At 37.3% G+C, this 27,729-nt stretch overlaps 1 protein-coding gene across 4 annotated transcripts in view; it reads right to left on the bottom strand.

The window, feature by feature from the left end:
• The window catches only part of LRBA (LPS responsive beige-like anchor protein), a gene marked incomplete at both ends in the record, with an annotated part of 768,451 nt that overhangs the window by 159,603 nt on the left and 581,119 nt on the right, over positions 1 to 27,729 (bottom strand). For all 4 annotated transcript variants that reach the window (XM_079699415.1, XM_079699414.1, XM_079699417.1 and 1 more), the window contains 2 exons: positions 11,324 to 11,443; positions 12,490 to 12,630. In XM_079699415.1, coding sequence (XP_079555541.1) covers positions 11,324 to 11,443; positions 12,490 to 12,630 — 261 coding nt within the window. The remainder of the gene's footprint in view (positions 1 to 11,323; positions 11,444 to 12,489; positions 12,631 to 27,729) is intronic.

Raw genomic sequence — 27,729 nt, 5'->3', positions numbered from 1 at the left:
AATGATGGGGGTTGGGCAGTGTTATTTTAGAGAGGGTGTCCAGGGAAGTCCACTCTGAGGAGGTGACATCTGAGCAGAGACCTGAATGAAGAAAATGGAATGAACAAAGCAGTATCTGGGGGAAAGGGGTTCAGGCAGAGACAACGTAATACGCAAAGCCACCGAAACAGGAGCGGGCTTGGCATTTATATTTTGGCCATGCCGCCCGGCTTGCGGGAACTTAGTTCCCCAACCAGGGATCAAACTCGGGCCAATGGCAATGGAAGCACGGCCTCCTAACCACTGAAATGCCAGGGAACTCCTGGGCTTGGCATTTTTGGAAAGGAACCACAACAAAGGCAAGGGAGGCTGTAGGAGAGTAAAAGAGATGTGTCATCAAAGAGGCAACCGGGTAACACAGGGCCTCAGTGGCTACGTTAAGAACCTGAATTTTGCTCTAAGCTAGATGAGTAGGCACTGGGTGGGTGTGAGCACACGGATATGATCTGATTTATAATATAAAAAGATTATTCTTGCTGCCGTATGGAGAAAACACCACATGGGGAGCATGGGAAGTGAGAACTTAGAGTTACTTGGGCCAGGGCCCTCGTGATGGACGTGGTGATAACTGGTCAGATTCCAGACATATTCTGAAGGTTGCTAAGATGAGCAGTGAGGTGTATGTGATAGGGAGGAATCAAAGATTCCAAGTTTTCTAAAGGTCTGAGCAAACTGGATAAACAGTGCTGTCTTTCACTGAGATTGCAAATGCAGGTATTGAGCAGGACTCCTTCCTTAGGGTAGAGAGGAGGGTAAGAGGGAAAGACAGAGTTTGATATTGGACATGTTCAGTTTAAAATGCCTGTAAACGTACACCTAGCTCAAAGGGAGCTAGATATATAGCTCTAGAATTCAGGGGAGAGCCACGAGGTAAGGTGTGATCACCTAGGGAGCAAGTGTTGACACTAGAAGAAATCTAAAGACTAAGCCAAAAGGTACTCCGGTAATTTAGGGTATGAAAACAAGATAATCCAGTAAAGGAGACTGAACATAAGGCAAGAAGATAGCCAGGAGAAGATGGCTCCTTCACCAAGTGAAGAAAATGTTACAAGGGAAATGGATAAATTAATTGTGTCAATAATGCTGACAGATCAAGTACCATGAGAACTGAAAATCTGCATTTGACAACATGGAAACTGTTCATCAATGACTCTGACAAGACTGATTTCGATAACATGGTGGAGAAGAAATTTTGGTTCGAGTGGGCTCGGGAGATGATGGGAGCTGAAAAAGTGGAGATCAAGAGACTAGACCACTGTTTTGAGGAGTTCAAGATAAGTATCGCCTAATATTCCTTCTTACCCTACATGCCTATGACACTATTCTGAAGCTTAGGTTTGAATTTTCAACTAGTAGGTGATAATATCCTGGTTATTCTGAAAATATATCAATGTGTCAAAACCTGAATTTACACATTTGGTCTACATACCAGCTTCATTATAATTCATAGCATCATCATTTATCTAGGCACCCAATCTAAAGAATCATCTTTATGCCTTCCTATCTCTTTACAGTCAACCAAGTGCCAAATCCTGGAGAATTACTTTTAACCCACCTCTTGAGTCATTCCCTTAGCTCTTTGACTAGTTGAGGCTCCTACAGTCTTTACTTTTTTTTTTTTTTTTTGCAGTACGCGGGCCTCTCACTGCTGTGGCCTATCCCGTTGCAGAGCACAGGCTCCGGACACGCAGGCTCAGCAGCCATGGCTCACGGGCCCAGCCACTCCGCGGCATGTGGGATCTTCCCGGACTGGGGCACGAACCCATGTCCCCTGCATCGGCAGGCAGACCCTCAACCACTGCACCACCAGGGAAGCCCTACAGTCTTTAATTTTAACTGTCATAGCCTCCAAAATTTCTCCCTACCTCCAGCTCTCATGTCTCTTCCCCATTCCCAGTACTTTCCATACCGCTGCCAAAGCGCTTTTTTTTTTTTTTTCTTAAATAATAGAGCCAATTAGTACAAAATCTTAAATGGATCCTCATTGCCTATAGCAGGGGATGGTAAAATACAGCCCAGGGGCCAAAATGCTGCCACCTGCTTTTGTAAATGAAATTTTATGGGAACACAGTCACACTTATCTGTTTACATATGGTCTATGGCTACTCTTGGGCTACGGTGGTAGAGCTGAGTAGCTGTGACAGAGATTGCATGGACTGCGAATTGAAAAATATCTTTAGAATATTACTGAGGGTCTTCATATTAGACCACAACTGCCTTTCAGTATTTTTCCTTCTCTATGTTTCCTACACACCAAGCACATAAGACCAATTAGCAAACCAATAAGCATTCCCCAATGTGCTAAGCCTTTTCTCTGAATTTTGTTCATGTCATTATCTTTGCTCAGAATACTCTTCTATATTTAATCAAAGCATTAATTTAATAAATGTTTTAGTGCCTACTGTGTTCCAGGTACTGTTTTAAGCTCTGGGAATAAACCAATGAGCAAAACAGTCCAAATTCATGCTCTCATGGAGCTAATGTTCCAGTGGGATAAGACATAAATAATAAATAAATAGAGACATGTATGTCGGATGGTGAGTGATATGAAGAAAACTGAAATTGAGAAGTGAGTTAATGTGCATGGGATGAGGCATGTACTTCTAAAGAAAGAGGACAGAGAAAGCCTTACTAAGAAGGTGACATTTTTTTTTGAATTTTTGATTTTATTTTGTTTTTTTATATAGCAGGTTCTTATTAGTCATCAATTTTATACACATCAGTGTATACATGTCAATCCCAATCTCCCAATTCATCCCACCCTCCTTCCCCCTTGGTATCCATAAGTTTGTTCTCTACATCTGTGCCTCTATTTCTGCTTTGCAAGAAAGTTCATCTGTACCATTTTTTTTTTAGATTCCACATATAAGCGATACTATACTATATTTGTTTTTCTCTTTCTGACTTACTTCACTCTAGGTCTATCCATGGCACTATTTCATTCCTCCTTATGGCTGAGTAATATTCCATTGTATATATGTACCACATCTTCTTTATCCACTTGTCTGTCGATGGGCATTTAAGTTGCTTCCATGACCTGGCTATTGTAAATAGTGCTGCACTGAACACTGGGGTGCATGTGCCTTTTTGAATTATGGTTTCCTCTGGGTATATGCCCAGTAGTGGGATTGCTGTATCATATGGTAATTCTATTTTCAGTTTTTTAAGAAACCTCCATACTGTTCTCCATAGTGGCTGTATCAATTTACATTCCCATCAACAGTGCAAGAGGGTTCCCTAAGAAGGTGACACTTGAGTAAAGACTTGAAATGGCTGTAGGAATGAATCCATAAGGATATCTGGAGGAATTTTTCAGGTGAAAAGAAAAGTAAAAGCAAAGGCCCTGAGGTGGGAAGATACCTGGAGTTTGTGAGGAATACCAAGGAGGTCCTGTTCGGCTAGAACAGAGTGGACAAGAGGGCAAATGGTACAAAGAGTTCAAGAGGTAACAGGATTATGGAGGGGAGGGGTAGTTGCTGTAGGGTCTTGCATTGTAATAAGGACTTCAGCTTTTACTCGCAACAGCTTTTACTCGGAAACCATTAACTAAGAAAGGGAAGACTGTGAGAAGAGCAGGTTTCAAGGAATGAAGATCAGGAATTTGGTTCTGAATGTGTTAAATCTGAGATGCATTTTACATGCTAAAATGGAGATGCTAAGGAGCGAGTCAGATATCAGGACAAATGTACATGCTAGAGATGTAAATCTGGGAGGTGGAAGGCTCCCTTGCATCCTTTAAGATACAACTCAAATACCACTTACTTTGTGAAGTCATTCACAGCCCCACTTCCTCCAGGAAGAATTAATTTCACTTTGTTTATATCTTATTATAGCACTTAGCACTGTCTAACTTGTATTAAAAATAGTTTTATGTATACCTGTCGTTCTCACCTGGAGATATGTGAAGTAAAGAACTGTGTTTATCTTACCCTTTTAACCCCAAACACTCCCTACTATGTATTGAACATGATAAAATAATCAATAAATGCTGGCTTAACTAAATGTGTCTGGGGGGACTTGAATTCACCTGTCATAGGAAGTTTTCTGCCTGAAGGTAGGGAGCTGGATCCCCATGCCCTAACTAAACTTGCTCTTCTTCTGTGTTCTCTAAGTACATGTCCAAGTCAAATTTAATTTCTCTCTCATCTGAGGAGACACATCAATCAGCAAATCCTAACAGTTCTTACCTTTTAAATATGTCTTAAATTCATCACATTTCTCTAGTACCATTGCCACTACTGAGTTTAAGCCTCCACTCCCTCTCACCCCATTACTTTAACAGCTTACTTACTGTTTCCACTCCTGCTCAGTGTAATACATATTTAAACACCGATCACAGTGGTCACTTAAAACCACAAAATCTCCTCTGCTTTGACCTTTCCAGTATCTCCCCACTGCCCCCAGGATAAAGTCCAACCTCCTTACTAAAGCTTATAAGGCACCCCATGATAGGCCCTGAATTGCCTCTTTCCTCTCCCTTCTCCTCATTTCAGATCTTGTATCTATGAGCCACAGATCCTTTATTACACTGAATTGCTGGAATGCTTTTATCGTCAGTACCCCCATTTACTGCACATGTTCACTGAAGGCAATGTTCTCATTTGATGCTGTATCACAACCAGGGCTTGATTGTGCATAAACTCCATTAAAATAAAAACGTTAAAAATTAAATGCTATCTCAGGATTCCACCAAACTTGTTACCCTAAGTTTATTTTTAGCACAGGTTATTTTAAAATACATTTTTGTACTAAATTCCAAGCTTCTAGAGAAGTACAGTTCTCCAACAATCTCCATGTAAAAGATGTAAAGAATGTAAAAGATCCATTTACTATTGCCCCCTTTCTAAAATAATGAACCTAGCTGACATTTATGACTCTTTCCACTCTCGGATCCTGATTTGTTAATCATCTCTATAGGAGAGAAGAAAAAAAGTTTAAACGGCAGCAAATCAGATTCTATTTAATCATTAGATTAAATTTATTGACATTAAAGGTACCTGAAAACGTGTGCCTGCTGCCTCAATGGGGAGCTGGGGGGGTGGGGAATCAGTAACAATGAACTGCCTAGAAAAGCTTAGATATTTGCCTAATATTTACATGTGACTGCCTTATGAAATTCATTCAAGCTTTATGAGTCTGATTTGTTCCGCAAGATTTGGTTATGAAGGTTCAGGCTGAAGACAGTAATCTATTTTGCACTTCAGTTTCTAAACTTTTAAACTTGGAACAGAGTTTGCGGGGGGATTTTTTTTTTCCCCTTTGAGAAAGAATTGGGTATCTGTATTTTTTAAGTGGATAGGGTTGCATCAAGGGATGTAGGACTTCTTTGAAGCACAGCATCAGCGTGACCTACGATAATCACCCTTTTCTTTCTTTTTTTTAACATCTTTACTGGAGTATAATTGCTTTACAATGTTGTGTTAGTTTCTGCTGTACAACAAAGTGAATCAGCTATATGTATACATATATCCCCATATCCCCTCCCTCTTTCGTCTCCCTCCTACCCTCCCTTCCCCACCCCTCTAGGTGGTCACAAAGCACCGAGCTGATCTCCCTGTACTATGTGGCTGCTTCCCACTAGCTATCTATTTTACATTTGGTAGTGTATATATGTCAATGCTACTCTCTCACTTTGTCCCAGCTTACTCTTCCCCCTCCCCATGTCCTCAAGTCCATTCTCTACATCTGCGTCTTTATTCCTGTCCTGCCTCTATGTTCTTCATAACAATTTTTTTTTAGATTCCATATATATGTGTTAGCATACGATATTTGTTTTTCTCTTTCTGACTTACTTCACTCTGTATGACAGACTCTAGGTCCATCCACCTCGCTACAAATAACTCAGTTTTGTTTCCTTTTATGGCTGAGTAATATTCCATTGTGTATATGTGCCACATCTTCTTGATCCATTCATCTGTCGATGGACACTTAGGTTGCTTCCATGTCCTGGCTATTGTAAATAGTGTTGCAATGAACATTTTGGTACATGACTCTTTTTGAATTATGGTTTTCTCAGGGTATATGCCCCATAGTGGGATAGCTGGGTCATATGGTAGTTCTATTTTTAGTTTTTTAAGGACCCTCCATACTGTTCTCCATAGTGGCTGTATCAATTTACATTCCTACCAACAGTGCAAGAGGGTTCCCTTTTCTCCACACCCTCTCCAGCATTTACTGTTTGTAGATTTTTGGATGATGGCCATTCTGACTGGTATGAGGTGATACCTCGTTGTAGTTTTGATTTGCATTTCTCTAATGATTAGTGATGTTGAACATCCTTTCATGTGTTTTTTGGCAATCGGTATATCTTTGGAGAAATGTCTGTTTAGGTCTTCTGCCCATTTTTGAATTGCATTGTTTGTTTTTTTGATATTGAGCTGCATGAGCACTTGTACATTTTGGAGATTAATCCTTTGTCAGTTGCTTTGTTTGCAAATATTTTATCCCATTCTGAAGTTTGTCTTTTTGTCTTGTTTATGGTTTCCTTTGCTGTGCAAAAGCTTTTTCTGAAATTTATTTATTTATTTATTTATTTACTTATGGCTGTGTTGGGTCTTCATTGATGCACGCGGGCTTCCTCTAGTTGTGGTGAGCAGGGCCTACTCTTCATTGCAATGCATAGGCTTCTCACTGCGGTGGCTTCTCTTGTTGAGAAGCACGGGCTCTAGGTGTGCAGGCTTCAATAGTTGTGGCACATGGTCTCAGTAGTTGTGGCTCACGGGCTCTGGAGCACAGGCTCAGTTCTTGTGGCACATGGGCTTAGTTGCTCCGCGGCATGTGGGATCTTGCTGTGATTTATGTCATAGAGTGTTCTGCCTATGTTTTTCTCTAAGAGTTTTATACTGTTTGGCCTTACATTTAGGTCTTTAATCCATTTTGAGTTTATTTTTATATACGGTGTGAGGGAGTGTTCTAATTTCATCTTTTACATGTGGCTGTCCAGTTTTCTGCTGGGGGATTTTAAAATATTATTTATCACAGTGATGATTCTCCAACCCAATTTTAGCACTTTCTATTTCAGTCCTCAAGACTAGCTATTATTGCTACTACCTGTCAGTTCATATTTAGATGGAGTACAACATCAGGAACATTGTTGCTGAAAGAGGAAGAAGGCATTCTTCCTTCCATAAGCAGAAAGCTATCCCTTGGTGTGACGCCAAAACAATGCCCTAAGTCTGCACTGACAAATGGAGTAGCCATTAGCCACAAGTGGCTATAACAATTGAAATGTGGCTAGTCTGAGAAGAGACCTGTTGTAAATATAAAATACACACCAGATCTCAAAGCCTTAATATTAAAAAAAGAGAATGTAAAATATCTAGTTAATAATTTTATATTGATTACATGCTGAAATAAAAATATTTTGGATATATCAGGTTAAATATTTTCTTAAAATCAGTTTCACATGGTCCTTTTGACTTTTTAAAATGTGACTACAATCTAAAATCTAAGAAAATCTAAAATTATATATGTGATCGTAATTATGGTTGACATTACATTTCTATTGGACAGTGTGGTAAGCCTAGTTAGAGAACTGATCAACACTTCTGAACTCTTTATCCAGACAGAATAAAAAGCATCATTGAGGGTCAGGCCTGAAATGGAACCACCAATGATGAACCGAAACACAAACGAACCCCCCAATTTTAAAATGGTAAATCATGCTAAAAATGAAAGACTGATTTAGTGAAATCTAATAATGTCTCTTTCTTCTCTGAAATAAAAATAATTAATATTTTAACCTTTATTTCTTAGGAATAACATATTTTTTCAGTAAAATTATTCTCTGAGTATTAGCAGAATGCAAGAAATAGGGATCCTAAGATATTATAGTGACAGTTCCCCTTTAGCAAAAAAAAGTTAAGTACTAGAAATGTTATCATGTTATTCTTATTTTTTCCAAAAAATTAGTTAATTAATTAATTAATTAATATTATTTTTTTGCCTGCGCTGCGCAACTTGCAGGATCTTATTTCCCCCACCAGGGATTGAACTTGTACCCTTGCCAGTGGAAGTGCAGAGTCTTAACCACTGGACTGCCAGAGAATTCCCCTGAAAAATTAATTTAAATAAATCTTCTATCTACCTAACAATATTTCATTTTTGTAAAATGTCATGAAAACATTAGAGAATGCATATTAATCAAGCAAGGTATACTTTAGAATCCACTCAGTAAAGTGATTCCTACCACCCACTCACATACTTCACTATCTCCTCTCTACTGTTTAACATTTTCCTTACTATTTCTAGAAACTCACAAATAAAGATCAGACTATAATATGATTCCATCTGAAATATAATGTTATATCTCAATGAAATGTTTATTATAGTAATTTAAATGTGCTTTCTTAATATATTCATTCTTATACATTATATTATAATAATTTAAACATGCTTTATAAAGTGTTAGAATGTGACATGAAGAGGCAAGATCAAAAAATAAAAAAGGCATGATTAAATCCCTCCTCAGTTGTAGAAGGACCAACTATAAGGAGGCTCTTTAAATAGCCTATAGCCTGTGTAACCATGTATTATATACTTTTCAAAGTGTTCACTAAGTTGTAGGGTCCAAATTACCGGGTTATTAATATAGAAAATGGAGTAATTTATCAATGTCCTATTCACCTTACAGATACTTTGTGGTTTAAAAAAAAAAAAGAAAATTAGGAAAATATACATATTGGTTAGAAGAGCAAGTGGGTTTCATCCAAGTTAGTCCTGAAGAAAATTTCTGTGCCTCTGAACATAATGAAATGGTATTTAAGAATAAGGCTGGGGCCTCCCTGGTGGCGCAGTGGTTGAGAGTCCGCCTGCCGATGCAGGGGATACGGGTTCGTGCCCCGGTCCGGGAGGATCCCATATGCCGCGGAGCGGCTGGGCCCGTGAGCCACGGCCGCTAAGCCTGCGCATCCGGAGCCTGTGCCCCGCAACGGGAGAGGCCACAACAGTGAGAGGCCCGCGTACCGCAAAAAAAAAAAAAAAAAAAAAAAAAAAAAAAAAAAAAAAAAAAAGAATAAGGCTGTATCTCTAAGCAGGCTCCAATCAACTTGACACTTGGAATTTTTAATTCTTTTATTTTTCTTTTAACTTTTGCCTTAACTTTGTACTCTACTTCTTCATTTAGATGCCCTATATAACTAGGCTAGGAAGCTAGAAATTAAGTAGTGCAATAACAAGAACTAAAGTTCTAGTATTTGTTTAGTAATTGGGGCTGTTTTTATCAAAGTCTGCTGAGGCATTCAAAGGGAAGTGAGATGGATTTGAGTCATTATTTGTGAAGAAACAAGAGTAATGAGAAAAATAAGGAAGGAGAAAGGTAAAGTTCATATGGGTTTTGGGGGTTTTATTTTTTAATGCTGTAGCTGTTTTGTGTGGGTTTATTTTTTATTTTATTTTTACAAGTGGGGTATTTTAAAGGAAATGTTTGGGAAAATGGAACCATTTGCTAATTAAAGAATCTTGAGAGAAAAAGGAGGAGATTTAGGAAAAAGAGACAACAAAACTACAAGGATCTATCACATGTATCTCCCGTCCAACAAAGCATTAAGCAGGAATGTCTAGTACAGAGAGGTAGAAAATTGAAGATATTACAGAGCAGAAAAAAATTCAAATTCGTAATTTTATTCTTGTTTACACTTCTGTTACCAAACTTAGGTATGAGGTTATAACTTGGTCCTGAGATAAGTTAAAAAATAAAGGAATTTAGAAATTAAAAAATTTTTTTCATGTCTTCAATTTGATAACAAAAAGTCAGTCGTATCAATGTTTTCATATGTCCATATCTCTTATGACTTCTCAAAAGGTTAAAGTAAGTAAAGAAATAGCTTTGAGATTAGAAGTAGAAACCATTATTAAATCTGTTAACTTTTCTGATTTACTGTTTATCTAATTATCCATTTCAAAATTATCTACTGATGATTCTTAAGGAATATGATAATTTCAAGAGTATTTCAGAGTACATTATTTGTGCTATCAAAAATTCCTATAGATGTTCCAATATAAAAGATTATTTCTGGGGACTTCCCTGGTGGTCCAGTGATTGAGAGTCCATCTTGCAATGCAGGGGATGCCAGTTCGATCCCTGGTTGGGGACTAAGATCCCACATGCCACGGAGCAACTAAGCCCACGTGCTGCAGCTCCTGAGCCCGTGCGCTCTGGAGCCCACACGCCACAACTAGAGAGAAGCCTATACAATGCAACGAAGAACCTGCACGTTGCAATGAAAGATCCTGCATGCCGTAACTAAGACCCGACACAGCTCCTGCCCACCCCCAAAAAAAATTTTAAAAAGAGATTATTTCTGCATATGATGGAATCTTCAATAAAATATCTTGGATATAAGCAATGTTATACTCTTCAGTAAGATAAAGTATGTGAACACTTTTTATAGACTGTGATGTATCATGACTAAAAGTAAGATACAATTATAATTTTAATTAATTTTTAAAGTACTCTATAGTAACATAAACATTAGTAATGTAACTTTTCCTCTTTCAAGCCCAAATATTTCTCATATGTTACTTATCATTTTATCCCATATAGTATAATTATTTATGTGTAAGACATAGCTCTTTACGACACCTAAGGACACAACCACAGGCATATCTTGTTTTACTCAACAACATCTAAACAGTAAAGAAAGAGACACTATGTCACAAAACTAAAATACAGTAGTTTTGAGGGCAGGAGCAAAAGTATTATATCGGTTATTGTGCAAAGTTTTTGATCTACTGAACATACATATAGATAGAAGAACTCATTTCCCCTCAACAATAAAGCAATTCTATAACAAGCAGAGTCAGGTAGGCATTTAGAACCAGCAGCAGGTAAAAGATGATTACCTTAAGAATAGAGACAGGGGATTGCTAAAGTATCAATAAAATGAAATAAGTTGAATTAAACTAACATCTGAGATCTTTCTCACAGTATTTTTGTGACTATATTAATTTTATTCATTGAGTTTGGAATTCCATTAAGCATGCTGCTTAACATCCATACTACTATATTTTTCCTTTAAAAAGGATTCCAACGAGGAAGGAAAACAACTGTTCCACAATTAAAGAGAGAGAGACGAGACAGACAGACAGAAAGAGACAGACACAGGAGGTAGAGAGAGGAAGAGAGAGAAATCTTATATAATGGTTATTGGCCACTTAATTAAGGCCTCATCCTTTGAGGCTCATCTTTAGTAAATAGGGCTGTATTGCAAGAGAGAAATTATCAACATCCATTCAATAAGAAACACATTGGCAATAATAATTGTAAAATGAAGTATTTTTGTACCTTAATATCAGATGTATCACGCTGACTGTTTCGCCAAGCTCTGGAAATCGATGAAAAAGTTCGATCTGCATGATCAAATTTCCCTCCTTGTAAATTTAGGAAAGAAGTTGTGAAGGGTTCCTAAAAAATAAGCCATTTAAAAAAGCCATATATTCCCTCATGCATAAAAATGTGGTTTTTATAAATCTTTATATCTAAGTACTTAGTGACCAACAGACATTAGCCACTAATACGTACTAGGCATAGACTGGGAATTATACCTAAATTATTACATTAATATTCTTACATTATTTTTGTTTCAGAAGAAATATTTCCAAAATTTAGTATTTTTCAGACTCTCTTCAATATTTTTCAGACTCTCTTCCTTTCCAAGAACAATTTATTAATAACATTCAGACATAAATTAGACTGCATTTGCTTCACAGTCCAGGGAAACAGTCCAATACGTAATTTTCCTATTGTTATGGCTCAATATTTAACTTATGATTAAGAAAAGAAAAATGTTTGGAAGATTTAAAAGCCCCCTTTTAGTTAAAGAACACTTAAACACATATTAGTGGATAATTGCTTGAAATTAGCTAAGCACTATAAATTACCTCTAGGATTTATATCTGCCTGTACCCTCTAACAAGCTTTAATTAATGATGTGCTGCTAATGCTTTCCCAAAGAAATTACTTTCTAGTAGATGAAGCACCTTTCAATTTTACGGAAACATCTCTTGTTTAACCAATACGTTATCAATACACAGCAGTCTTGGTGTAAATTACAAACACACCTTATTCCATTTGGGGCAACTGAAGTTTCCAAAATATATGAATATATGCCTGTGTTAAGGGAATCTTATTTAGTTCTTATTTTAATAGACTACATTTGAAAATAACATATGTTACAATTTAGAGTCTGGTAAGATATCAACGATTTGAAGAGGCAAATTGAAGGAAGAAAATCCATGCCAATTCCAGGTGAAACATTTTTATGGCCATTCTACAGTAACATGTTATAAAATACAGACCAAATGGGATAAAGAGATACTTATATAGTTAGAGTCTCAATCACTGAAAAAAATTTCACCATTCAAAAAAGATGCTGATGATTTTTAATCAATGCATATTCTCCACAACATTGAATTTACTTATTTATGGTTTATTATTCAAATTGAACTTACTATTCTTAGCAACCATGCAAGAACAAAACTTGCAGTTGAGTAATGAGTGCCATAGTGGAACTTTGGAACTTGATCGTCTTCCCAGGATTCATAACGTTCTGCAAAGAATGCTGCTCTTTTTGGATTCAAAGCTCCTATTGGCTGCCAACGGGGAGGAGAAAAAACAAGAACACATAAATACAATCGTCCTTTATTTCTTTCTCTCTTCAAATGTTATCTAATCAGCAAGTGTGAAAGTGAATTAAAAATACATACTATTCAAATTAAAGCAGTGTTACAGTCAGAGAGTGGATTGAAATATAAATTTATTTTTCAATGCACATTAAATATACACATATATGTGAATGGAGAAACCTGTCATTTCTCAATAAGTCTAGTTTCTGTTGAATAAAGGTCTTTAATCAGGCCATAACAAGCATTTTCATGAAGATAATTACATGAAGTGAATATTAGTTATATGATACTTTGGAAAGCATCTATAAAATCCTCTTTAGTCCTCTTTAGAAGCGACAACCAGAAACAGAATCTTGAAGCTAAAGGATTAACATATCATAGATTCTGAGAAGACAATGCAACAAAATTTGGTGGGGGGCGGGGTGGGGGAGAAGGAGTGCAAGGAGATTGTGTGAAAAAGGGATTAAATGTAAATCTAGAAATTTCTAATAGTATGAGTAAACCCAAAATTTAGAAGATAAAAACATGCCGGCATGAATTTTTTTTTAAATGTGTAACATGAATAGAATATTAGACAGATTACGAGCTTGTACAACAATACTTTACAGCAGAGGTCCCTAAAGCAGTATAGCGAAGTGATGAAGAGCCTGGGTTTACTGGAGTGATAACAATACCCAGTCAGAAAGTTGTTTTGGAAAATAAAATGAGTAAGTACATGGAGGGACAAACCATACCTGACAATATTCAATGAATGCTATTATTTTTAAGGTTATCTTTTAGCAATGGGGTAAAGTTTGAATAAAACAATAGCCTCTAAGCCCCCAGAATATTGGTTGGTATAAGATAAGAGCATAATAAATGCTGGCTGGTATCATTATTGTTGCTGCTGCTGTTGTTATTCAGGGAATTCATGAACTCCATTAAACAGTAAGCAAAATTTCATGTGATTATACACATGTACATTTTCTTCAGGAAGACATACAGAGTATTCTAAGATTCTCAAAGGGGTCTAAGGGCTTAAAAAACAAGTAACAATTCATTCTCATAAAACATTCTAATCCCTAGAAAATCTCTACTCTTTATTTAAAATATAAGTACCAATTCCCTGAAAAAAAATGTAAGATTACTTTCTTTAATGAAAACCTATCAGTTAGTCACTCATTTATATGAGAAAGAAAATATCTGATCATTTATGCAAAAAATGTTAAACTGAAATTTAAAATACTGGTTTTAAAATAGATGCATTCAGAAATATTCTATGGAAAATGAAGCAATGTTAAACTAGTTTTAAAGTTGCTTTTCATGTTAAAAAGTAATTTTAAGCAGTATTTTAAATGATCATTTTGGCTATATTTCTTAAAATTGTTAATTATTTTTTCAAAACTGCCATTTATCTCTAGTACCTTTCATTCTCTTTCAATAGGATGGTTCTAATCAACATTTTATTTTAAGCCCCTTTTTTTTTTAACTTTACAAGCAAATTTTAAAAACCTTTAGTTGATTATTATTTTAAACCAGTATCACAATATACCAATTTAAAATGCCATCTTTTAAAGCATTAGTTTCTGTACAAAAGAGTTAAATCTGATTTACTAAACTTATGCCAGTTAAGAATGGAACTGACTCCAAGAAATCTTTGTTACAGAACCAATTTGGAATGCCTTTAAATGTATTTTAGCTGTTGTCCCTGAAGACTGAGCCATGCAAAAGGAAAGAAAGAAGAAATAAAATCACTGGAAGACAAATTATGTGAAAACAAAATCAATGCTCCTTTTGTATGGTTCTGCAGCATATTAAGTATTCACTTTATGTGCTCCTATTTTTATTACTCTCCAAATGAGTACACCCCCAAAATCAATAGTTATAGAATCACATTTCTTGAATATAATGCTAAAACCAATTAGGATTGATTTCACTAGCATCCGAAAAAAAATGGCATCGTGCAGAGATGCATATACGTAGAACCCACAGTATTGATTCCGGCTGTGATTGTTACAGTTGATTTCTGAAGCCTGCTACAGGACAGCTATCAAGACATAGCACATTTATTTGCAAGCATATAAAAAAGAAGTCCCCAAATAAAAGAAGGTTAAAAAAAAAAGACTAGTGGAGCTGTGCAATGACAATGATACACTATCAGCTTACTCAGAGAAGTTACAGTGGGAATACACACATTGAATTATACATTACGCGAAAGCACTGATTTATTGTGGTAATAACATCCACCTCATTAAAAGATTCTGCTTTGCTGCAGTTGGAAGACTACATATTGTTTACTGCTATAAATTAATGGCAGTGCAAAGAAGACTGTAGAACCATCCTAACAATAGATCTGTAATGACAGTGCTGTATATCACAGCTTCCTCAGCAGCTTCATAATAAAATGGAGACAATGTATTGAGCTAATACATTCTACCATGCTAGCCCATATTTTTCTGACAATTGCTTTAAAAGATGAGCTGAATCCAACTATGTTATAATGCTGCAAAACATTTAACTAAGCAAGAGTCAGTCATACACCAAAGTGCATCATAGCACTTTTGAAACATTATCTAAATCAGCATTTCAAGGTATTTATTCATCCCTGCAAAAGAACTAAAAGTAAATGCTGACGGTTCCTCTTACTTATACAGTATATTAAGAGCAACAAATGGAGGGCAATTCAGGAAGATGCCTAGTACTATCATCCTACAGAAAGCTCTTTGTACAATTTAACTGTAAAAGCTTGACAGATTATTTTTCAAAATCAGCAAATTGATTAAAGGAAGAAGAGCAAAAATACTGGTCATTTAAAATGGTCATGACTTCCTGGAAAAAATCAATAAAAAATAAGTATTGATTAGAGAGGTATAATTGAAGTTCATAACCAGGTAAATATAAATAGGCTGAGGATATAGAAAAATAATTTTAAACACTACAAAAAGCTAACAAATAAAATTATATAAGATTTTTTTAATCTGCAAAATAATAAAAGAATCTTAATCACAACAAGATGAAAAAGTGATTCAAATAAAATGGAATTATTTACAAATTAGAGTATCAGGACTACCAACACAAGTATTTACATTAAAAAAATGGAAATAACAACTTGGATTAAAATAGGAAAAGACAAATTAAAGAAAAAAGAACACCAGAGCTCTTGAAAATGTATAAATAGCAAAAAAAAAAAAAAAAAACCCCCAAAAACTACACATAGGATATATTAATCTCACGAATAGCCAAACTGACAACTGTGGTAGATTGGTAAGTATTCTGTTTGAAATGCTCATCTGATACCTTTCAGAACAAGATATGCAAAGCAAAACTTTCTAAATCAGGTTTTTAAGAATATTACAATAAAAAAATCTTTTGTTACCTTTTTTGAGAAGTAATTTTGCTAATTATTAGAGATATAAAAATACTGCATGTAAAGTGCCCAGTTCAGTGCCTGGAATGCAGTAAGTTATTAGTAATAATAATTATTGTTATTTTTCAGCTTATTTGATCAAGAATACTTAAGAAAAAAAGCCATTAAACAAGCCTGATGAAATTAATGTTGTCTATTAAGAAAGAAAGTAATTAAGCATCACAATCATATAATGGTACATGCAGTACTGTGCATTATCTGTCAGAAGCCTAATAGTACACAGTAGACATCAAAACTGCATTACCCTATCTCAAAAACATATCCAAAAACAAAACTATCTTTCAAAAGTCCAAAGGGCCTCCAAATTTTACTGTGAAAAGCATATGAAATGTCAAGCAAGTTACAATCATCTAGTACTACATTAATTAAAAACAAATGGTATTGGATTCAAAGACCCCTACAACCACCCAACACAGACTCCATCTGATTACTAGTAAAAGTTAAGCTGTAAAAAGACTGTAGTGTTCATACATTCCAAGTTTTTGCTTTCTTTTTAAAAATTTTCTTACCTGAAGTTATCTAATAACCTCCAGCTTACACTTTGTATTTTATAAAACATTATTATGCATTCTCACAATAAATGTGAGCTAGATATCCCTATTTTAATAATGAAGAAAATAAGTATCTTGAATAACATAGCTCAAAATCAACATAAATCTAGGAAACAAAAATCCAGTACTCAAATCCAGTCTTTGGGCCATTTTATCCATAAACTGTTGTATTACAAAATGTTTTTCCAGATTTCAACAATTTCCCGCTTTCTTACACTTCCATTTTTCAAATATGATATTTATTTAACAGGTTTATTTAAAAGACTAATAATATATGTAAAGTGCTTAGAAGAGCTCCTGGCACAAAATACTCAATAAGTATAGCTGCTATTAATGTTGTTGTAATTGTTATTATCACCATCACCAGAATTCCTTCTTCCTTTTGAGATTTATATGTGAACTGTTCCAATTTATATCAAGTTTTCAGAAGTGAAGTTCCAAACTGCTGGACCATGGTTACAATTACTAAGAGTAAGAAAGTTGTAGGGAATTGGCAATAAATCTCAGAAATTCTACAAAGTATAGATTTGCTTGAGTTAACAACCTTCTCTTTTTAAAATCTAAGTCTAAAAAGATATTTTTTTCCATCTTTCTGTGAAAGCTTTCTTTGGTAATCATTAAACCTTAACATCTGGGGATGAGAAGCAGGAGAGATCAGAGGAAAAGAAAAAGGTCATTATGGAGCAATAGACTCAGAAATGGGGCCATTGGACATGCTAAAGTATAGTGTATCATAAACATACATTTTGTGGGTGAAGAGCAGAGTGGGGAAGAGCTGTCAAAAGTGAAAATGGGCTCATGAAGGGGAGGCAAAAGAGCATGACTACTTTTAGGATCTTGCTTACGATCTCGATGACTGGCCTAAAGCCATCTGTCAACGTTATCTTCACCTGGTATGATTAGAACACTGGAAATATCCTTTAATTCCAGGACTACACATAAACCCTGTCCTACAACATATAAGAGGACATACAGGCAAGAGAGGTTATACATTATTTTATTCTGGAAGTAGGGTAGTCCTATAGATATCAAAAAAGAGCAATCACAAAGTGAGGACAAGGAAAAGGTAACAATATGGTTGAACCCAATGTTATATGAATCTGATGTTATAAAAATGTCACGTTAAAGGAAAGAATCATGTTAATTAAGTGTAAGGTACTTGATATTCATGAACAAATTAAGCAAAACTCTTCAAATTCAGACAATGAAAGAGAATGGACTATCAGGAAATGTGACATCATAAAAGATGGTCATTTCTGGTTAGAGAATAATGATTTGTTTTGGGAAGATTACAGGAAACAACTATGATAAACATATTAAAGAGGCTATTCTATCTGATGACAATGTAATTATTTACTGGCTATACGTGAAGGGTCTAAGAGTCTTAAGTAAATTATCTCACTATATTTACAACAACACCTTAATATACAAAACTATTAGCATTCCCAATTTACAGGTGAAAAAATTGCGTCTGGGAGAAGTTACATGACTATTAAAGGTTGGTTCCCCAGTCAATAGCAGAGCCAAGATTCAGAGTCACACCTAACTAAATTGACTAGTAAATCCTAGAATAACTACAGTTGTGTGGATTGATGAAAGTGTTGGTGCTGAATCTGCAAGGGCACTGGAATCTTTTCATGGGAGGTTTAGATTAAATGCTCTTCTGAAAAAATGTTATTTATGTTTTTATTCCCACCTATGTAATGTGCATGGATATCAATTTAGCAGAAGGCTTCACAAAAGGGGGAGAGAGATGAATATTTTGTCTTGGGGATGCTGAAAAATGGTTGGCAAAAACAGCTTTTGAAAAAGTGAACACAGGGGCGCCTTCAAGATGGCGGAAGAGTAAGACGCGGAGATCACCTTCCTCCCCACAAATGCATCAGAAATACATCTACATGTGGAACAACTCCTACAGAACACCTACTGAACGCTGACAGAAGACCTCAGACCTCCCAAAAGGCAAGAAACTCCCCACGTACCTGGGTACGGCAAAAGAAAAAAGGAAAAACAGAGACAAAAGAATAGGGACAGGACCTGCACCAGTGGGAGGGAGCTGTGAAGGAGGAAAGGTTTCCACACACTAGGAAGGCCCTTCACTGGTGGAGACAGGGGGTGGGCAGGGGGGAAGCTTTGGAGTCGCGGAGGAGAGCGCAGCAACAGGGGTGCGGAGGGCAAAGCAGACAGATTCCCGCACAGAGAATCGGTGCCGACCAGCACTCACCAGCCCGAGAGGCTTGTCTGCTCACCCGCCGGGGTGGGTGGGGGTTGGGAGCTGAGGCTCCGGCTTCCGAGGTCGGATCCCAGGGAGAGGAGTGGGGCTGGCGGCGAGAACTCAGCCTGAAGGGGGCTAGTGTGCCACAGCTAGCCGGGAGGGAGTCCGGGAAAAAGTCTGGAGCTGCCGAAGAGGCAAGAGACCATTGTTTCGGGGTGCGCCAGGAGAGGGGATTCAGAGCACCGCCTAAACGAGCTACAGAGATGGACGCGAGGCACGGCTATCAGGGTGGACCCCGGAGATGGGCATGAAATGCTAAGGCTGCTGCAAGCACAGGTCACTATCCACACCTCCCCTCCCAGGAGCCTGTGCAGCCCGCCACTGCCAGGGTCCAATGATCCAGGGACAACTTCCCTGGGAGAACACACGGCGCACCTCAGGCTGTTGCAACGACACACCGGCCTATGCCACTGCAGGCTCACCCCGCAAAATGGACCCCTCCCTCCCCTGAGCCTGAGTGAGCCAGAGCCCCCAAATCAGCTGCTCCTTTAACCCTGTCCTGTCTGAGCGAAGAACAGATGCCTTCAGGTGACCTACACGCAGAGGCGGGGCCAAATCCAAAGCTGAACCCCAGGAGCTGTGCAAACAAAGAAGAGAAAGGGAAATCTCTCCCAGCAGCCTCAGGAGCAGCAGATTAAATCTCCACAATCAAGCTGATGTACCCTGCATCTGTGGAATACCTGAGTAGACAACGAATCATCCCAAAATTGAGGTGGTGGACTTTGGGAGCAACTATAGTCTTGGGGATTGCTTTCTGCATCTAATTTGTTTCTGCTGTTATGTTTATCTAAGTCTACTACTTAGAGCTTATTATCATTGGTAGATTGTTATATTGATTTGGTTGCTCTCTTCCTTTTTTAATTTTTCATATATATATTTTTTCTTTTTTTTCCTTTTTCTTTTTTTTGTGAGTGATTATGTGTATGCTTCTTTGTGTGATTTTGTCTGTATAGCTTTGCTTCCGCCATCTGTCCTAGGGTTCTGACTGTATGCTTTCCTTTTTTTTAATATAGTTTTTAACACTTGCTATCATTGGAGGATTTGTTTTTTGGTTTGGTTGGTCTCTTCATTCTTTCCCTCTTTATTTTTAATTATTTACTTATTTTTAATATTTTTTTCTATTTTAATAATTTTATTTAATTAATTTATTTTCTTTCTTTCTTTCTTTTTCTTTCTCCCTTTTCTTCTGAGCTGTGTGGCTGACAGGGTCTTGGTGCTCTGGCCAGGTGTCAGGCCTGAGTCCCTGAGGTGGGAGAGCCGACTTCAGGACATTGGTCCACCGGAGACCTCCCAGCCCCATGTAATATCAATTGGCAAAAGCTCTTCCAGAGATCTCCATCTTAACACTAAGACCCAGCTTCACTCAACGACCAGCAGGCTATAGTGCTAGACACCCTATGCCATACAACTAGCAAGACAGGAACACAACCCCACCTATTAGCAGAGAGGTTGCCTAAAATCATAATAAGGTCACAGACACCCCAAGACACACCACCGGAAGCGGTCCTGCCCAACACAAAGACAAGATCCAGCCTCATCCACCAGAACACAGGAACTAATCACCTCCACCAGGAAGCCTACACAACCGACTGAACCAATCTTAGCCACTGGGGGTAGACACCAAAAACAACGGGAACTACTAACCTGCAGCCTGCAATAAGGAGACTCCAAACACAGTAAGTTAAGCAAAATGAGAAAACAGAGAAACACACAGCAGATGAAGAAGCAAGATAAAATACCACCAGACCAAGCAAATGAAGAGGAAATAGGCAGTCTACCTGAAAAAGAATTCAGAGTAATGATAGTAAAGATGATCCAAAATCCTGGAAATAGAATGGAGAAAATACAAGAAACATTTAACAAGGAACTAGAAAAACTAAAGAGCAAACAAACAATAATGAACAACACAATAAATGAAATAAAAAATTCTCTAGAAGGAATCAATAGCAGAATAACTGAGGCAGAAGAACAGATAACTGGGCTTCCCTGGTGGCGCAGTGGTTGAGAGTCCGCCTGCCGATGCAGGGGACACGGGTTCGTGCCCTGGTCCGGGAAGATCCCACATGCCGCAAAGCGGCTGGGCCAGTGAGCCATGGCTGCTGAGCCTGCGCATCCAGAACCTATGCTCCGCAATGGGAGAGGCCACAACAGTGAGAGGCCTGCGTACCACAAAAAAAAAAAAAAAAAAAAGAAGAACAGATAACTGACCTGGAAGAAAAAATAGTGGAAATAACTACTGCAGAGCAGAATAAAGAAAAAAGAATGAAAAGAATTGAGGACTATCCCAAAGACTTCTGGACCAATATTAAGCGCACCAACATTCGAATTAAAGGGGTCAGAGAAGAAGAAGAGAAACAAAAAAACGGGCTAAGAAATTATTTGAAGAGATGATAGTTGAAAGCTTCCCTAATATGGGAAAGGGAAATAATCAATCAAGTCCAGGAAGCGCAGAGAGTCCCATACAGGATAAATCCAAGGAAAAACACACCAATACACATATTAATCAAACTATCAAAAATTAAATACAAAGAAAAAAATATTAAAAGCAGCAAGGGAAAAACAACAATTAACATACAAGGGAAACCTCATAAGGTTAACAGCTGACCTTTCAGCAGAAACTCTGCAAGCCAGAGGGAGTGGCAGGACACATTTAAAGTGATGAAGGAGAAAAACCTACAACCAAGATTACTCTACCCAGCAAGGATCTCATTCAGATTCAATAGAGAAATTAAAACCTTTACAGACAAGCAAAAGCTAAGAGAATTCTGCACCACCAAACCAGCTTTACAACAAATGCTAAAGGAACTTCCCTAGTGAGGAAACACAAGAGAAGGAAAAGACTTACAATAACAAACCCAAAACAATGAAGAAAATGGTAATAGGAACATACATATCAATAACTACCTTAAATGTAAATAGATTAAATGTTCCCACCAAGACATAGACTGCCTTAGTGGATACAAAAACAAGACTCATACATAGGCTGTCTACAAGAGACCCACTTCAGACCTAGGGACACATACAGACTGAAAGTGAGGGGATGGAAAAAGATATTCCATGCAAATGGAAATCAAAAGAAAGCTGGAGTAGCAATTCTCATATCAGACAAAATCGACTTTAAAATAAAGACTGTTACAAGAGACAAAAAAGGACACTACATAATGATCAAGGGATCAATCCAAGAAGAAGATATAACAATTGTAAATATTTATGCACCCAACATAAAGCACCTCAATACATAAGACAAATGCTAACAGCCATAAAAGGGGAAATCGACAGTAACACAATCATAGTAGGGTACTTGAACACCCCACTTTCACTGATGGACAGATCATCCAAAATGAAAATAAATAAGGAAACACAAGCTTTAAATGATACATGAAGCAAGATGGACTTAATTGATATTTATGGAACATTCCATCCAAAAAGAGATCACTGAAGGAATCAAAGATGAAATAAAAAAATACCTAGAAACAAATGACAATAAAAACATGATGACCCCAAACCTATGGGATGCAGCAAAAGCAGTTCTAAGTGTGAAGTTTATAGCAATACAATCCTACCTCAAGAAACAAGAAACATCTCAAATAAACAACCTAATCTTACACCTAAAGCAATTAGAGAAAGAACAACAAAAACCCCCAAAGTTAGCAGAAGGAAAGAAATCATAAAGACCAGATCAGAAATAAATGAAAAAGAAATGAAGGAAACGATAACAGAGATCAATAAAACTAAATGTTGGTTCTTTGAGAGATAAACAAAATTGATAAATCATTAGCCAGACTCATCAAGAAAAAGAGGGAGAAGACTCAAATCAATAGGATTAGAAATGAAAAAGGAGAAGTAACAACTACCACTGCAGAAATATAAAGATCATGAGAGATTCCTAAAAGCAACTCTATGCCAATAAAATGGACAACCTGGAAGAAATGGATGAATTCTTAGAAAAGCACAACCTTCCAAGACTGAACCAGGAAGAAATAGAAAATATAAACAAACCAGTCACAAGCACTGAAATTGAAACTGTGATTAAAAATCTTGCAAGAAACAAAAGCGCAGGACCAGATGGCTTCACAGGCGAATTCTTTCAAACACCTAGAGAAGACCTTACACCTATCCTTCTCAAACTCTTCCAAAATATAGCAGAGGGAGGAACACTCCCAAACTCATCTACAAGGCCACCATCACCCTGATACCAAAACCAGACAAAGATGCCACAAAAAAAGAAAACTACAGGCGTATAACACTGATGATTATAGATGCAACAATCCTCAACAAAATACTAGCAAACAGAATTCAACAACACATTAAACGGATCATACACCATGATCAAGTGGGGTTTATCCCAGGAATGCAAGGATTCTTGAATATATGCAAATCAATCAATGTGATAAACCATATTAATAAACTGAAGGAGAAAAACCAATATTGAAGGATCATCACAACAGATGCAGTAAAAGCTTTTGACAAAAATTCAACACCCATTCAATACCCACCCATGATAAAAACCCTCCACAAAGTAGGCATAGAGGGACTTACCTCAACATAATAAAGCCCATATATGACAAACCCACAGCCAACATCGTTCTCAATGGTGAAAAACTGAAAGCATTTTCACTAAGATCAGGAACACGACAAGGTTGCCCACTCTCACCACTATTATTCAACATAGTTTTGGAAGTGTTAGCCACAGCAATCAGAGAAGAAAAAGAAATAAAAGGAATCCAAATCAGAAAAGAAGGAGTAAAGCTGTCACTGTTTGCAGATGACATGATACTATACGTGGGGAATCCTAAAGATGCTACCAGAAAACCACTAGAGCTAATCAATGAATTTGGTAAAGTAGCAGGATACAAAATTAATGCACATAAATCTCTTGCATTCCTATACACTAATGATGAAAAATCTGAAAGAGAAATTAAGGAAACACTCCCATTTACCATGGCAACAAAATGAATAAAAGACCTAGGAACAAACCTACCTAAGGAGACAAAAGACCTGTATGCAGAAAACTATAAGACACTGATGAAAGAAATTAAAGATGATACAAACAGATGGAGAGATATACCATGTTCTTGGATTGGAAGAATCAAGATTTTGAAAATGACTATATTACCCAAAGCAATCTACAGATTCAGTACACTCCCTATCAAACTACCAATGTAATTTTTCACAGAACTAGAGAAAAAAAATTCACAATTTGTATGGAAACACAAAAGACTCCGAGTAGCCAAAGCAATCTTGAGAAAGAAAAACGGAGCAGGAGGAATCAGGCTCCCTGACTTCAGACTATAATACAAAGCTACAGTAATCAAGACAGTATGGTACTGGCACAAAAACAGAAATACAAATCAATGGAACAGGACAGAAAGCCCAGAGATAAATCCATGCACATATGGTCACCTTATCTTTGATAAAGGATGCAAGAATACACAATGGAGAAAAGAGAGCCTCTTCAATAAGTTGTGCTTGGAAAACTGGCAGCTACATGTAAAAGAATGAAATTAGAACACTCCCTAACAGCATACACAAAAATTAGCTCAAGATGGATTAAAGACTTAAATGTAAGGCCAGACACTGTAAAACTCTGAGCGGAAAACCTAGGCAGAACATTCCATGACATAAATCACAGCAAGATCCTTTTTGACTCACCTCATAGAGAAATGGAAATAAAAAGAAAAATACAAACAAATGGGTCCTAATGAAACTTAAAAGCTTTTGCACAGCAATGAAGCCATAAAGAAGATGAAAAGACAACCCTCAAATGTGAGAAAATATTTGCAAATGAAGCAACTGACAGAAGAGTAATCTCCAAAATATACAAGCAGCTCATGCAGCTCAATATTAAAAAAACAAACAACCAAATCCAAAAATGTGCAGAAAACCTAAATAGACATTTCTCCAAAGAAGATATACCGATTGCCAACAAACACATGAAAGGACGCTCAACATCACTAATCATTAGAGAAATGCAAGTCAAAACTATGAGGTATCAACTTACACTGGTCAGAATGGCCATCATTAAAAAATCTACAAACAATAAATGCTGGAGAGGGTGTGGAGAAAAGGGAACCCTCTTGTACTGTTGGTGGGAATGTAAATTGACACAGCCACTATGGAGAACAGTATGGAGGTTCCTTAAAAAACTAAAAATAGAACTACCGTACGACCTAGCAATCCCACTACGGGGCATATACCCTGAGAAAACCATAATTCAAAAAGAGTCGTGTACCACAATGTTCACTGCAGCTCTGTTTACAATAGCCAGGACATGGAAGCAACCTAAGTGTCCATCGACAGAGGAATGGATCAAGAAGATGTGGCACATATATACAATGGAATATTACTCAGCCATATAAAGAAATGAAACTGAGTTATTTGTAGCATGGTGGATGGACCTAGAGACACTTATACAGAGTGAAGTAATTCAGAAAGCGAAAAACAAATACCATATGCTAACACATATATATGGAATCTTCAAAAACAAAAGGTTCTGAAGAACCTAGGGTTAGGCGGGAATAAAGATGCAGACATAGAGAATGGACTTGAGGACACAGGGAGCAGGAAGGGTAAGCTGGGATGAAGTGAGAGAGTGGCATTGATATATATACACTTCCAAATGTAAAATAGATAGCTAGTGGGAAGCAGCCGCATAGCACAGGGAGATCAGCTGCGTGCTTTGTGTCCACCTAGGGGGGTGGGATAGGGAGGGTGGGAGGGAGATTCAAGAGGGAGGAGATATGGGGATGTATGGATATGTATAGCTGATTCACTTTGTTATACAGCAGAAACGAACACACCATTGTAAAGCAATTATATTCCAATAAAGATGCTGAAAAAAACAAGTGAACACAAAACATAAACATTGTCACCAAAGTTTATTGCTTTACTTGCCTCTTAACTTTTATATTTGTATATCCACATCTACAAATCCAAACAAAAGCCTTTAATCCGTGTGTTGTTGAAACTTTTTAAAGAAGCCAATGAATTTTATTTTCTGCCTCTCTACACCTGCCTTCCTCCCCCACCTCCAAAGAGAAGAAAGTAAAAGAATAGCCCCTGTCATTTAAGTAATGTTGCCACTGTTAGGGGGTGCAGGAGCTATTTTGTGTCAGTTTTAGCAGCTCTTTTATCTAAATGACAAATAAACAAACAGACTCATCAACACTTACTCAACCTTGGCTTCTAGGATATTTCATCATGTGCTATATGCAGTTGAGATGCTTTGGCACTTATCTTCACACACTCTACATTTTATTTAGTATTGTCAAGAAAATACTTTCATTGGTACACTACTATGGCTTTTAGAGTTAACAAATAAGCACTTCTGTTTTCAAGTACCAGAGCAGATTTTAAGCCCTTGAAATCACACGTTCTTCCAAGTGGCAGTAAACATATACCCCCTATACTATTTCAACTTAACCAACACATCATGGGAAAAAGATAGTATTCCATTTTACTTATTGTACCGATGTAGAATCTAAATCATTTCAAAGGCTCACATTGGTAGATTTAGTAGCAATGCCTTCACAGTTCTGTTATTTAGCTATGGTTCATATTACGTGATTTTCACTCTAGGTATTTATCTGTTTGAGAAAGGCACATAAATCAATTACAATAATCTGATAATCCGGGCTTCCCTGGTGGCACAGTGGTTGAGAGCCCGCCTGCCGATGCAGGGGACACGGGTTCGTGCCCTGGTCTGGGAAGATCCCACATGCCGCCGCGGAGCGGCTGGGCCCGTGAGCCATGGCCGCTGAGCCTGTGCGTCCGGAGTCTGTGCTCCGCAACGGGAGAGGCCACAACAGTGAGAGGCCCGCGTACCGCAAAAAAAAATAATAATAAAAAATAATAATCTGATAATCCAGTGTCATTGTTGAGCTAAGTGCCTGGAGGAACCCAAAAAAGAATCTTAACTATCCAAGGTCAACTAAAAAAAAGATGATTTAAGTAATCATGAAAATGACAAACACCCAAGAGGCTCAATGCTATTATAACAAAACCTATTCATTTGCTGAGCGATTCACCTATCCAATTAAAGAAACACTTAGGACCATTAAAATCAGGAGTTCTGGTCCAAAGAAGTGACAAAGGAGGCTGCTGAACTCACTTCTTCCCACAGAGAAACTGAAAATTCAGCTACACATGGAACAATTCCCTCTGAAAGAAATCTAAAACCTAGCTGAGCAACTCTTACATCTTGGGCAAAAAAGAAAAACCCACATCATAACAGGTAGGAAAGGCTATAACACAATCTCATAAACCCCACCCCTGACAGTGACACACCAGCTGACGCACCATGGGGAGGGAATTCACAACTCATGGATTCTCCCTGAGGAGTGAGTTTGGGACCAAACACCTAGCAACTCAACATTTAAGACTTCCACTTGTGAGACAGGCCCCCAAAACACCTAGCTCTGAAAGCCAATGAGGCTTGCATTCTTGAGACCCACAAGACTATACAGGCATACCTCGGAGGTACTACAGATTTGGTTCCAGACCACTGCAATAAAGTAAATACAGCAATACAGCGCCCGGTCACGTGAATTTTTTGGTTTCCCAGTGCATATAAAAGTTATGTTTACACTATACTGTAGTCTATTAAGTGTGCAATAGCATTATGTCTAAAAAAACAATGTACGTGTCCTAATTGTAAAATACATTATTGCTAAAAAATGCTAACCATCTTCTGAGTCTTCAGTAGTCATAACCTTTTTAATGGTGGAGGGTTTGAAATATTGCAAAAATTACCAAAATACAACACAGACAAAAAATGAGCAAACGCTGTTGAAAAAATGGCACTTATAGATTTGTTCAAGGCAGGGATGCCACAA

This window comes from Hyperoodon ampullatus (genome assembly GCF_949752795.1).
Source record: "Hyperoodon ampullatus genome assembly, chromosome: 1".
Taxonomy (NCBI): domain Eukaryota; kingdom Metazoa; phylum Chordata; class Mammalia; order Artiodactyla; family Ziphiidae; genus Hyperoodon; species Hyperoodon ampullatus.
The sequence above is the reverse complement of the archived record's forward strand: the minus strand, read 5'-3'. Positions and strand labels throughout refer to the sequence as shown.